The sequence below is a fragment of the Phyllostomus hastatus genome, unplaced genomic scaffold, assembly GCF_019186645.2.
Source record: "Phyllostomus hastatus isolate PE091 unplaced genomic scaffold, TTU_PhHast_1.1 phas_contig_40, whole genome shotgun sequence".
NCBI lineage: Eukaryota > Metazoa > Chordata > Mammalia > Chiroptera > Phyllostomidae > Phyllostomus > Phyllostomus hastatus.
The window spans coordinates 42755377-42768951 of record NW_025333872.1 but is presented as its reverse complement, the minus strand read 5'-3'; the positions used below and the strand labels follow the sequence as shown (position 1 = coordinate 42768951).

General features: G+C 37.0%; 1 protein-coding gene across 3 annotated transcripts in view; it reads left to right on the top strand.

Moving 5' to 3' along the window:
• The first annotated feature begins 463 nt into the window (after positions 1 to 463).
• The window catches only part of MAP3K7 (mitogen-activated protein kinase kinase kinase 7), a 59023-nt gene continuing 45911 nt past the window's right edge, over positions 464 to 13575 (top strand). For 2 of the 3 annotated variants that reach the window (XM_045843462.1, XM_045843461.1), the window contains exons 1-2: positions 464 to 910; positions 12753 to 12863. In XM_045843462.1, coding sequence (XP_045699418.1) covers positions 791 to 910; positions 12753 to 12863 — 231 coding nt within the window. In that variant the 5' untranslated portion in view covers positions 464 to 790. Of the gene's footprint in view, positions 911 to 12752; positions 12864 to 13575 lie in introns of those variants that run through there. The other variant, XM_045843463.1, reaches the window with a different exon arrangement.

Genomic DNA, 13575 nt, shown 5'->3' with positions numbered 1-13575 from the left:
TACATAGTCATTCAGGTTACATGCGCTGGCTCGCTCTATATTATTTTCTTAGAGTCTCTCATAGAGTCATGGACTGGCTCACAGTAACAGTAGCAAGTGCTTCCCTCCCTGCTCCACGAAGAAACACATTTTCCAAAGCTTCTTAAAGAAATAGGTCAGCTTAGTTTGGGGTGAAACTAAAAAGTAAGCTTTGTCACAAAAAAACAGTCCAACACTACCCCAGCCTTCCGCAGGTCTCTGAAAGAAACGGGAACGAGTCCATAGAAGAGCTGAAAAAGCAGACTTGAAACCATAGCTTTCATCTTTCCCGCTAGTTCCTAAAGGACCAACGACGCTGCTATTCCGTCGTGCTCTGCGCCACTTCCTTTCGCGCATTTTCAGTACGTCATAGCGTCAGCTCTCGCGATATCATCCGGTTGCTGAGGCACCATAAGAAAGATCTCGCGAAATTTGTCCTACAGATCAAAGTTAGCCTCTTTCCTTCCCCCGTCCATCTTCAAAACTGTCCTTCCTTTCTCGATTACAAAATTCTCCCCTCCCTTTCCTTGAGCTCACAGCCCTCCTCCGGTTTCACACTTCAGGCCGGAACCGGAAGTCTAGTGGGCGGGGCCCGGCAGCGGAATACGCAGCGGAGCCGGAGCGGGGACTCGGCTGTGGCCGCAGCCCCTGTGCCTTCCACGGGTCGCCGTGGCTCCAGGCTGAAGGTCGGTCCGGAGGCGGGTGGGCGCGGGTCTCGCCCGGAGTCTCCGGGCGGTAGCCTCGCCGGGCCCCCCGGGCTCCGAGAGAGATCATGTCTACAACCTCCGCCGCTTCCTCCTCCTCCTCGTCTTCGGCCGGTGACATGATCGAAGCCCCCTCCCAAGTTCTCAACTTTGAAGAGATCGACTACAAGGAGATCGAGGTGGAAGAGGTGAGCGAGGCCCAACAGGGAGATGCCGGCCCGGGCCGGCCCCACCTCTACCTGGTCCCGACTCTTAGGGTGCCTCTCGTCCCTCTGATTTTCCAGGCCCCCGCAGGGTTCACCGAAAGTCCCCATCGCCCCACAGAAACCGGGTGTTGTGGCAAGTGTGCATTCAACTGCTCCGAGATAGCTCTCATTTTGCCTCACTTAGGCATTCTTGAGTTGAATTTGATACCCAGGTGCCTGGATTTTGGACATGTCAAACAGGAAGGTGAACTGGTGAGACAGTGTGGTCCACTGGTTCTCTTATCTGTAAGTAGTAAATTCATCAAAGACTGTGGCCGTTTTGGAGTTTCAGTTCACTTACGGGCCAAAGATTGTACTATTATGTTGGACATCTAGCTGTGCCTGGCTCGTAGTGGGTGCTCGGTAAATGGTAAATTAATGCATCATCATCATATCTAACAGAGTGTTTCCCCGAGTATGGAATGGTTTGTTTAGTCTGTTCTGTAGAGTAATACTAAATGTTTTGCCTTCAATTGGACTAATTTAGATGAATTTCAACATTAGTAATGTAGACGGTTACAATGAAAAACTGTTTTAAGTTGCATATTTTGAAGAGATAGTTAATGATTTTCTTTGGCAACTACAATATAACACCAGACCAGAAATCTCTGTTAGAAAACCCAGCTCCATCCTCTATTCTTTAGTAATTAAGTTATTTTAGAGCAAGGTAATAATGTGTCTTTACTACATTGTTTCTTCAAATTCACAGAGTAGTAGGTTGGTTCTAAGAACCATAACATATAGAAAAATAAAAATTGCATATATATTTTTTAAAGACTGGACTTTGTAAAGTAAAACTTTGATGGAAATAGTATCTATTAGTTCTCATTTATTCATCGTTTTTAAAGTTAAGTACTTTGCATTACATATGCCATGAAAAACACTGTATGTCCTATGTTACTCTCTTAAGTATCACTACTTCAAAAATCCAAGATTACTTTTAGGTAGTGGCAAACTAAAAGTAGTGAGATAATTATCATTTAACAAATACGTTTTTTCCTATTAATATTTTTGGAAGAATGATGGATTAATCACCAAGAACAGTCTTATTTTATAAGATAAGAGCAAGGCCTTTGGAGTTAGAGGAAAGTCCAATATATCAGCTAATAACTGTGTCATTTGGAGCAAGTTTCCTAACCCCTTTCGAGCTTTAGTTTCCTTAATTATACAGTAAGAGTAATTTCCATTTTATTTTTTCTGTATAACAGAACCTGTTAGGCAGTATGCAAAACACCAAACACAGTGTCTGACACTTTACTAGGAAAATGAGTTACAGCGAGAAACAGTGACCTGGTTTAAGGTCACATGGCTAAAAGAAGGACCCATATTTTGAAAAGGGGGGAATTTTTTCATGTGTATGTGGTTTTTGTCGGGGGGGGGGGGGATTCTGTTGAGGCTATTATAAATTCCTTTTTCAGAAAGGGATAGTTGACCCAGCTTTCATGGCTAACATTCCTTCTTTTTTAAGAATAAAAATTCAGTGAGTCAGTATAAAAGAATTGCAGTTTTTAAATAAGCATTTACGTCTATTCTGTGGTGAACTGTCATACTTGTAGACTACAAATTGTTATATAATAATAACTTGTACTTCATGGTCTACCAAGTGCTTCCATAGACTTACATCATTTGAGCCTTACAGCCTTAGTTTTTGCACACTGCTTTCTAAAGCATTTAACATTCTTGCTTCTTGGAGGAATGGAAGTTATTAAGGAGACATCACTTTGCTACTTCTCCCCCAAAGCCATTATGTTTCCAAAGGCTCTTCTTTCAGTTTAGATGATGTTTCAGACTTTTTTTAATACCTAGTTTATTTGTATTTTAAATAATTGAATTTCAGCCTTTCTGATATTGAAGCCATTACATAATTTCTGTCACATATTCTTCATTTGCACACATGAAAACAGTATATGATCCAGGCTGTACTGTTGACACTCAGTAACTATTTCTCAACTTAGATTCTGCTTCTAGGTTAATATTATGAGGAAGAGAACAAAGGAAAATGACCAGAAACAAAAAGTATTTTACATCCCTTTCAGTATTTTATATGGTAGATACATTTCCTATAAATAGAAGAAAATCATAGCCTATATTTCTCAAATAACAATGTAACTGAATCAGCATTCTATGGATTCAGTTGGAAACTAAGAAAAACATTCCAACCACAGGGCAATAATTTAGTAGATGCATATGTCCAAGGTATGAACTGATTTTAACCCTTGCATTCCTGATATTGTGACTCAGTAACATCAGAATGGCACTTCCTAAATTCAGTTCTGGTATCAAATTATGTAAGGTTTAGCCTTAGAAATCTATACGGTACTTCCTTAAAAAAGTACCATTAAGTTTCTACCATCTGTATCTAAGTGTAGAGAATGTTAGGATAAATTGTGAGGTATCTACTTGGGGAACTAGTTTGCAAGAAGAAAACACAATGAGGTATGGAGAGAAGTATACTGAACTGGGCATTTAAAAAATTTAGATGCCATAATGATTCTGCCATAATGTATTTCAATAATTTTGAACAAGTCACCTCATTTTTCTGGGCCTCTGATTTCTCATGTGAAATGAGAGATTGAACAAGATCATTTACAATCTCTTCCAATTCTGAAATGAAAACACATTTTATTGTTTTTGTATTTATGCTGTTTCCACAGTAAGCTTTAAGGACAGTGATCATGATATCACATGGAATATGGTGGACCAACTAATTCTGGTTAGACAGGGCAAGTGATAGCCCCATTTTAGAAATACTGACAAGTGATCATAGAGTTTGATTTGTAAGAAACCTTAGGCCTAAGTAAATGGTAGAGTTGGGAATTTAATTTGAGATTCTCCTTTCTGAGTCCATTGCTTTTATCGCTGGATTTACAATATTATTTTAGTTCTTTGTAAAGTGCTCTATAACCAAACCTTATTTTAAGAGTGAGGAGACAAAATACTGATTTCCTAGTACATAATTGGTCCCGAGCACTTAATGAACATTCTTCTCCCTGGACAAATATTGCTAAGGTACTGAGGAAATGAATAGAAGAATCTTAGGATTCTCTTCTTAAAAATTTTGACTTGAATAAACACAGGACAGTTAATTATGTTTTTAGGACCACAACTTTTAAACTGAATATGTAAATTGAACACTTAAGCTATAAGTTGAAAGAAGGTTTAATCACACAAGGCTCCATTGAGTGGAAAAGAGTTTGAAACTAGTTTTTGAGTAAAGTGAGCCTCATGAATTGGGAAAGGTGCTAAGAGGAATTCTTTGCAGTTGTTTTTCTGCCTAGAATGAATTCTTTCCCCCTGCCCAGAACTTCACAACTGGCTCCTTCTTACCATTCAAGTCCCACCTCAAATGTTACTTTCGTAGAGAAGCTTTCCTCAGCAACCTAGGTCTTTGTTGCTTCTATTTATTCTTGTGGTATTTACCAGTCACCAAAACTGTGTCCCCCAGCAAAGTGTAAGGTGCCTTATTCATACTTGTAACTTCAATGCCTAGCACCTAGAAGGCTTTCTATAAATATTAGTTGAATGAGTAAATGAAGTTATTACAGCATAATCATGAACATTTAGTGCCCATCTGGTTCTGTTATATTACATGTGATAAAGCCAGAAGTTAAGATTAATTAGTGATTTGAGTAAGGGAGCATTAAAGTAGAAATGTAATCTGAATCTTTTTGCAAATGTCAATTCCATATGACACTCCATTATACCTAGCAAATAGTTTTTTTAGCAGGGGTCAGATGCTGTGAATAAGCCTGATATTGGTGGGACTTTACTAAAATGCTAAATAGACCATAGGCAACATGGTTGCTTTTTAAAAGGAAAGCTCCTAGTGTTGACCTCAAGTATAGCATATGAGAAGGGCACATATAATCATTACACATTTATATATTCAGCTTCATTATAGAGACATGCAAAGGCTTTGTTTTAAAGGGAGATATAAAAATTTTGAAAGTGATATATGTGTATTTTGTAGTTTTAGGTTATAAGTGTATGGGAAACTGGTTATAGAGAAAAACATAATTTACAGTGGCCTGAAAAAAACCTAATCCATAGGTTTATTGGTGTTTAATTATGGATATCCAAAATTATTAATAAACTCTTCTATGTGAAACTTAGTGATTATTGGTTTCAGTAGATCTGGAATCATCATCAGAGTGAAGAGATAGCCCAGTGATAACTTTTATATTATGTGTGTATAGTTTAAAAGGTGATACGAGCATATTATTTGAAAGAAAGGCCTATTAAGTGGGTCATACGTCTTATGGCAAACTTTAAAAGACTGCATGAAAAATTCAAAAGAAAGTTTGAATAATCTTTTGTGTTATCAAATCTGCTTTATCAGCAGATGGCAGTTCTACTCTGCCACAGTTTATTAATAGGTTTTGAAGTTCTGAAATAGTTGGAGGCTTCAAGTTCTAACTAATAAATGTAAGACCTGTGCTGGTTCTATCATGTTCCAGATTTCTAGCCAGCATAATGGCAGCCTAACCAGGGTCCATTCACAGAGTCCATAGGCCAGTCTGTCAGAGGCCAGACTGCGTCGACAGCTCTAGTCACCGAATTAAAAATAACATGAATTGGGGACAGTTAAGAATTACTTCATAGTAAATAAAAAACACAAGAGCATACATTCTTTTCCATTTAGTTTTGTTTGGGTGTTTTGTTTTTAATACACTGACTTGGATGAAGGAATGAAGTAGCCTCCATCCTGAAGAAATTAGTTTTTAAAGGAGTTGCTTTTTTTACACACACACCCCAAATTCTGATATTTTTTGTGTGTACCTTTTAATACCAATTACATAGAGACATTCTGTACACCATCTCTTATATTTTTCTGTTACATTTTTTATTAAGAAATTTAGTTTAAATATGCTTTACTCTATGAGATTAAAGTTGTGGACTCAGCACAGAGAGGAGACTAAACCATAGGGGGTGGGGGGGTGCAGAGGCATATCGTAAAAGGATTGCTGTGAGAACATTTTAATTTAGAAAACATAAATTTAGAAGGAAATATCTCTTAATTTACTTCCTCTTTAAGACCAAAGCCTCTTTGTATTCCTCTGTTCTTTTATTTTTTCAGATGAGGGATTGTGAAAAACATATGAAATATTTCTAGGTGGATATGTGTGATTTGGGGAGATACTTGTCATTTGGATGTGTACCCTTTTTTACACTTTGTGAAAATTGGTCCTTGGAGAACATTGTGATTCAAAATAATTGTTTTGATAACATATCAAAGAAACTCATGTTATTCATATATGAATGCATATATGCAAATATGCTCTAAAGAGCATATTTGATTTGTACACTTGAATCATAAATTTGGTAGTAGGTAAAAAGTGACTTCCTTTCAGAATTTTGGAGTTTGAATTTCAGTTTTTCTTTATTTACCTCAGTTGACAGTGTATGTCAGTTTTCTGTCTATGCCGGTCTTTTCTACTGATCCACTGTGTGTCAAGAAAAATACTGGTTTGCCCACGAGAATTCTCTTTTTCTTCCTGCCCAAGTTGGCATCTCAGCACTCTGAGAAATTTCCATAAATAATACCAACAGTAGGGGGAGACTTTCTGGTTAGTGTCATGGCTTTCACTGAGGTATTGTGCCTCACTGTTAGTTATGTTTTTAACGTAACCTACTAGTTCCCAGTCATTAGAATCACTCAAAGGGCTTGTTGAAAAACAGATTGCTGGGCCCAACCCTCAGGCTAAGTAATTTGGGGCTGGAACCTGAGAATTTATATTTCTCACAAGTTTCCAAGTGATGTTGATACTTCTGAACCAGAGACCATACTTTGAGAGCTATTGGCTTAATGCTTTTGCTGGTTTTATATCTGCTTGCTTCTTAGAACTCTTCTCTGGGCTCCTTGTGACACTCCCCTGGTTGACCTGCCTCCTTTTGACTGTTCTTTCTCAGTTTTTGCTGGTTCTTTCTCCTCTGTGTTCAGAATGTTGAAGTGCTTCAAAGCTCAATTCTGGGACCCCAGTATTTAAATATTATTTTTTAGTGCTCTCATCTAGAAATTAACTAGATTAACTAGAAATACAACTAAATGTTAATAACTCTTCCAACTTACTATCTCCTGCCTGACATCTTCTTGACTCATGTTTCCACTTTCTTGGTATTTCCACCCAGATATCTAATAGGCATCTTAAACTTTGTATGACTAAAACAGAACTGTTATTTTTTAAAAATCTGCCTGCCTGATTGTTTCTTATCCTTCTGTTGCCTAACCCAGGGGTGCCCAACCTTTCTCCTCCCTGGCCTGAGCTCTGCCTCCTGTCCCTCCAGTCCCTACCCCAGTCCTAGAAAAATTGTCTTCCATGAAATCCTGGTACCAGAAAGGTTGGAAACCATTGGCCTAATCTGTCTCCCTGTCCATCCATTCTGTTCACGTGTAAACAATCAGCAAATTCTTTTGAGTCTACCTGTAAAACATGTCCCAGATCTTCCCATTTTTCTGCACTACCATCAACAATACTCAGGTTGTGAGTATTTATTTACTCACAACTTGCCCTTACAACTATTCTTGCCCTAACAACTATTCTTGCCTTGCTTAGGTTGCTATAATAGCCTTCCTACCTGGTCTCTCTATATACTCTAGCTTTCTTCAAATCCATTCTTCACATAAGAGCTAGAATGATTTTTTAAAATTTGAAATCATATCATCTTTTTTCCTTAAATCTCTCCTATTGCTTCCCATTGCACTTGGACTGAAATTTAGAGTCCTTTTTATGGTGCAGAGAGCCCTTCGGGATCTACACAGTGCCTCTCTCTCCAGCCTCCTTTTGCTTCACTGCTTCCTGCTCCCATTACGCACTGCCCACAACAGAACACTGTTTCTCTGGGTCATCACTGAAATGCCCTCTTTCTCAGTGAAGCCTTGCACGACTACCCTGTTTAAAATTGAGGTGAGGGGAATTCATATACACGTGCACACACATATAATTATGCTCCTTAGCACACTTACCATTTTCTAAAAATTACGTTTTCATATATCTTACATTCTCTGTGTTTGTCTCCTTTTTTGAGAATATAAGCAGTAAGAGCAAGGATTTTGATTGTTTACTTCTATATCTTGAGTGCCTAGGATAGCGCCTAGACTGTAGATGGGGTTCAAATATGGTTGAATAGGGAATGAGGGGTTTTTTTTTTCCTCTAGGGCCTTTACATTAGTTGTTTCTTTTCTTTGGTTGGTTCCTTGTATCTTTCAGATATTAAGTTAGTAACCTCCTTAGATGAGTTTCACATTTATCCTGCCTATAATCTCTTTGTCATATCATTCTTTTTTTTCCTACATGACATTTTTTACATTTGGATGGTTTTTTAATTCATCTTTTATCTATTGACTGCTTCTCCCATTCCCATTTAATTGAAAGTACATTCCATGTAGATCAGAGACATTGTATTATTTATTTACTCCTGTATTTCTGATATCCCAAAGACAGTCAAGAAATATTGGTTTAAGAACAAATGAGGTTCATTGTTCTCTTGGTATAAGCCTCACTTCACCTCTAAAAAGCAGACCTTACCCCATTTCTCCCTGCTTGCTGAGTACGCCTTCCCCTTCTGCTGTCATTGGTCCTCTCAGACTCAGCTGAGCTCTGCAGTTAGCCCTCTGTATTTGAGATGTATACCATCCCACAGCCTCTGATGTGGGCTCCAACACTGTGCTCAACAAGAGCCTCCTTCCTGCAGTCAGAAGATTCTTCAGTTTTCAGTAACCTTGCTTTTCTCTTGGCAAGAGTTTTTCTGTATCATTTCCACGTTCTGTTGGGGCTGAGAGAATCTGAGTAGGGCCTCCCTCTGTCTGTATCTCCCTGGCTGCTCTTACTCATTTGCAGCTTCCCACATTGGCAAAGCATATTCTATGGGGCTGCCTTCTCCAGGGGATCTCACTGTGAAGTGGGGAGATAAATCCTTTCTGCCCTCTAATCCTTAAGCCAGTCCCAGAAGGAGAAGGGGTGGTTCTTCAGCCACTGTCATGGACTCTCACCATTGGCTTTCTTCAGCTAATGCTTAAAAAAAAAGGTTTAAGTACTGTTGTTTTGTATTTAAATTTCTTCTTGATCTCACTTTCATCCCATAAAGGCAGGGATCAGTTTTTTGTATTTTTTTCTTTCACCCTTATATCTCTACATTTATGCCATTTGAAAAAAATGAAGTCATTTTTTGATACAATGTGATATGGTCATTTACAAGGAATATTTATTTGATCTTTGAGATGACCAAAATATGTATTTTTAATATATTTGGTCTTTGTCCAGGGTTCCTAGCTCACAGTTCTCAAAACTTAAGAATTTCCGAAGTGAGGGAGCAATAAGGATATCTTTTGTTTGTCTTTTGTTGAGGAGGTTACTTTTGGACTCCACCTGAGGATGGGGCTGGTTGCCAGGAGAACCAGCCATGCATGTGATTAGAAGGTTCGACCTTTAAGTCCTACCTCCCTTTCCTCCAGTGAGTGCAGAGGGGCTAGAGGTTGAATCAGTACCCCATAGGGAATGATTCAATCAACCATGCCATTGTAATGAAGCCTCTTTAAGTATCCAAAAGTACCAGGTTGGGAGAGCTTCCAGGTTGGTAAACACAGCGATTGGAGGAGATTGTCACACAGATTGGGCATGGAGACTCCCTTTCTGTATGCCTTGCTCTATGTACCTCTTCCATCTGGCAGTTCCTGAATTATATTCTTTTATAATGAACTGGTAACGTAGTGAGTAAAATTCTGTCTGAGTAGCCACTCTAGCAAATTAAACCCAAGAAGTTATTGAAACTTCCAGTATGTAGGTGGTTGGTCAGAAGCCGGGGGCGGTTGCAGCCCTGTAGAATTGAGTCCTTAACCTGTGGGATCTGATGCTGTCTCCAGGTAGATAGTGTCAGAATTGAGGTGAATTGTAGGACATCCACATCCAGCTGGTATCTGAGAATTGCTTGGTGGTGTAGGGAAACTCCCCCTCCACACGTTGGAATTGGTGGTCAGAATCATTTGATACGCAGAAATTTCAATTCTTTGAACATTGTGCATCTAACCTCACTCCTTTGAATTCACAGCAGTTATTTTTCCTATCGTGTAATTCATTTTATATGTACAGCCTGGGTGGACATTTGAACTTTATTAGCTAAAAAGATCTGTTGTTTACATATTTGTAATATAGCTTATGGCCCTAACTTGATTCAAGGCTTTTTAAGGCCATGGGCTTTCCTCTTATATGAATATGCTTGTTTTATATTTCAAAAAATTGCTTTCGTAAGCCAAAGGGGGAAAGTGTATCATGTCCTCATTTGCCCACATTTTGTTCCCAGGGTTTTAATTTGAAAGTTCAGAGTCAACCATCGTCTCAGCACTAGGTGGCACTTGTGCATCACAATTAGTCATACATACCTAACCTAGTTTGTGACAAGTGTGTGATCCACAGATGCAGTGTTTGGAATCCCTGTGTGAATGTTCCTGAGAATAGGAATGTGAAAAAAGAGGAGACCTACTTAGTACCATTGCTTGATGTATTTATAAATACATGATTGAAGAATATAGTGAATTCATAATCACTATTTCCTGGTAATATCAAATCGGTAGGAAAGTCTCCATTCATACTTTCTTAGCCCGACTTTGCAATAAAGTTGAAATTTGTTTTAGGATCTGTTTGCTATTCATCATGGTTAATTGTGAGAGAAATAAGTAGTACAATTCATTGCACTGGCTTATACCCAAACCTAAGCATTTACTGTCTTGTAATGTTGAAGGAAATTCCTGGTTTTGACTTATGAACTCTATAGATTTTCACTGTTGAAAAAACAGAAGCTCAAAGACATTAATTTGTCCAGCATCATAACTAATAGGTAGACAGAACCAATGTTCAAACTCAAGTCTGTTGAGTTCCAGAGCCCAGGCATCTTTATTTTATTCTAATGGTGCCAGGTTTAGCCACTGCTTATTTGTGTTAAAGCACCTGGATGATGAGTGCAAATGCCCAATGTTGGTTCCTTTCCCTTAGGAGAGATTGGAGTAAGAACCTAAAGAACAGATGGGCCCTGAGTACAGTAAGCCAAGAATGGAAAAAGAGAAAGTCATTAAAGGAAAGACTTAACACCAAAGATGTTGGCCTACTTTTGCCTAGACTCAGTCCATTTCTCTTTAAGCCAGTGACACACAGAAGCTGAATAGAGTGAATTCGTTGTTACCTACCACAGGCTTCAAATCCTGGCTTCTCATTCTGGCTTCTCTGAATACTTACTGACCACGTGATCTTGGGCAACTTGCAAAGTTGTAACTTAATTTACTTACCTTTAAAACAGGAGGATTAAGTGGACATGAAAGCACATATACTAGTATATGATAAACATATTGGTATCTGATTGGTATCTGATATTATCATTGGTATATGATAAACAATAAATATTAACCATATGGGTGGTTTTTACATTATGCAACATGAAAAATATCTATAATGACCATAGCTACAGCCACCTTTGTTATAGAAGAGTTTTTTGTCCAGAAATTTGTTCATGTAATTTTTGTCTAAAGTGAAGACTCCTCTTCCCAGGGATACTTTCTGAGATATAATACAGATACGTGTGTACAAATTAGGATTTTTAACATTCTGGTGTTAAATTGTTTGGCATCAAACCACACTTGGTATTTACTAACCACATAGCCTTGGGCAAGTTACTTGGCACTTAGCTCAGTGCCCACTACATAGAAAGCACATCATAAATGATAGCTTTATAGGGCTGTAGATTTTTCACTTAAGGGAAAGTGCATAGATACATTGGAAGTAGAAAGATGTCAGTAAATGACAGGTAAATAAGGTCCTTTATAATGATAAAATCTAATGATTTTGTTCCAACAACTATCAAAACCTATTTTGTTTTGTTGTTTTTATATTATGGCAAATTTCAAACATTTATAAAAGTAGATTAGCATGAGAAAGCAGTGAACCCATGAGGGACCCATCAGTTAGCTTCAACAATGATATAATACATGGCCAATCTGTATTTTATAATAAAAAAATAACTTTTAGGTATTTATAATTAAAAAATAACTATGAAGTATTTTACATAGAAAAATTCACATGTTTGAAGTGTTACAGTGATTTGTACAAATTTCTGAGTTGTGCAGTCATTACCATAATTCAATTTTCAAACCTTGGTAGGATTCCTTCTCCCCATATACAATTAATCCCAATTTCCACTCTCAGCCCCAGGCTGATTTATTTTGTATCTCTGGATTTGCCTTTCTGGACATTTAATATAAATGGAATCATATAGTATGTGGTTTCTCATATCTGGCTTCTTTCACTTACCCTGGTGTTTTTGAGGCTCATTCATGTTGTAGCATGTATCAGTTTGTTTCTTTTTCTTGACAAAACATTTTATACATAATGCCATGCTTCTTCTGCCCTATTTTATAGTGGCCAATCTTTTTTCTGTGTTTTTATCCTTTTCCCTTTACTATCTACTGCTACTGAATTATGCACAGTTGTTTTTAATTTAATACGATGGCTTAAAACATTGATTATGTTTCTGCTTTTTATTTTTTCAAACCATTTTCTATCTTCCTATTCATCTTGCTTGTTTTAATTTGTTTCCTGTCTCTAGGAGTCTTTTTTGTTTGCTGGTTTGGTTTTATTTGAAAACGAAGAGATGTCTAGATCATAAACTTTCAAAGATAGAGACAAACACATTTCTTTTATCCTCACTTTAATAAGTCTTTCAGATGGGCGTTAGTGTTATATGTTGGACTGGATTTATTTGTTTATGATTCTTACAGTTTTGTTTTTCTTTTTTAACTTAGGTTGTTGGAAGAGGAGCCTTTGGGGTAGTTTGCAAAGCTAAGTGGAGAGAAAAAGATGTTGCTATTAAACAAATAGAAAGTGAATCTGAGAGGAAAGCTTTCATTGTAGAGGTAAGTTGAGATGTCCTTCTGTTGTGTATTTTTTCACCTAAGATACTCTGAATTTAATTATGAAAAAAAATTGTTTCTCAGTTGTCATTTCTCATTATACTTGAATATTAGCAATTTGGTTGAACTACAGGCAATGCTATAGGAATGTTTTTTCATTCACACTCTTTATTCTCATTAAAGATTAGGGGGGAAGGAGGCTTACCTAAATGAATTCATCTGTGAATTAAAATATAACTTCATCCATGTAATTCAGATCTATTTCAATACATAGAATTTAAATTTTAAAGTAGAAAAGAAATGCTATTCTCTCCCATTGTCTAAAATTAAGAAGGGAAATTTTGTGCATTTATTTTGACTGGATATTTTTAGAAATTCGAATGAGATTATTTTAAGAGAAAATAATTTCAAATTTGTTTTTTCTCATGTAGCATGAAAATTTACAGCTCAGTTCTCATACAAATTTATTGATGAAAGAATTTAATAATCATGAAATTGTATTATCAGACTTATTCTCTATTAATTTTGTGTTATTTTGTATATTAAATCATAGTGTTTCATTAAATCAGTGGTTTTATCACTTTTTAACTTCATTAGCCAAAGCATAAGTAGTCTTTACTTTATAAACCTTATGAATTTATATTTGTGATTTTATTTAATTATAATTTTAAAATATACTGCATGATATTTTTAAATGTATAACATTGAGAAATGA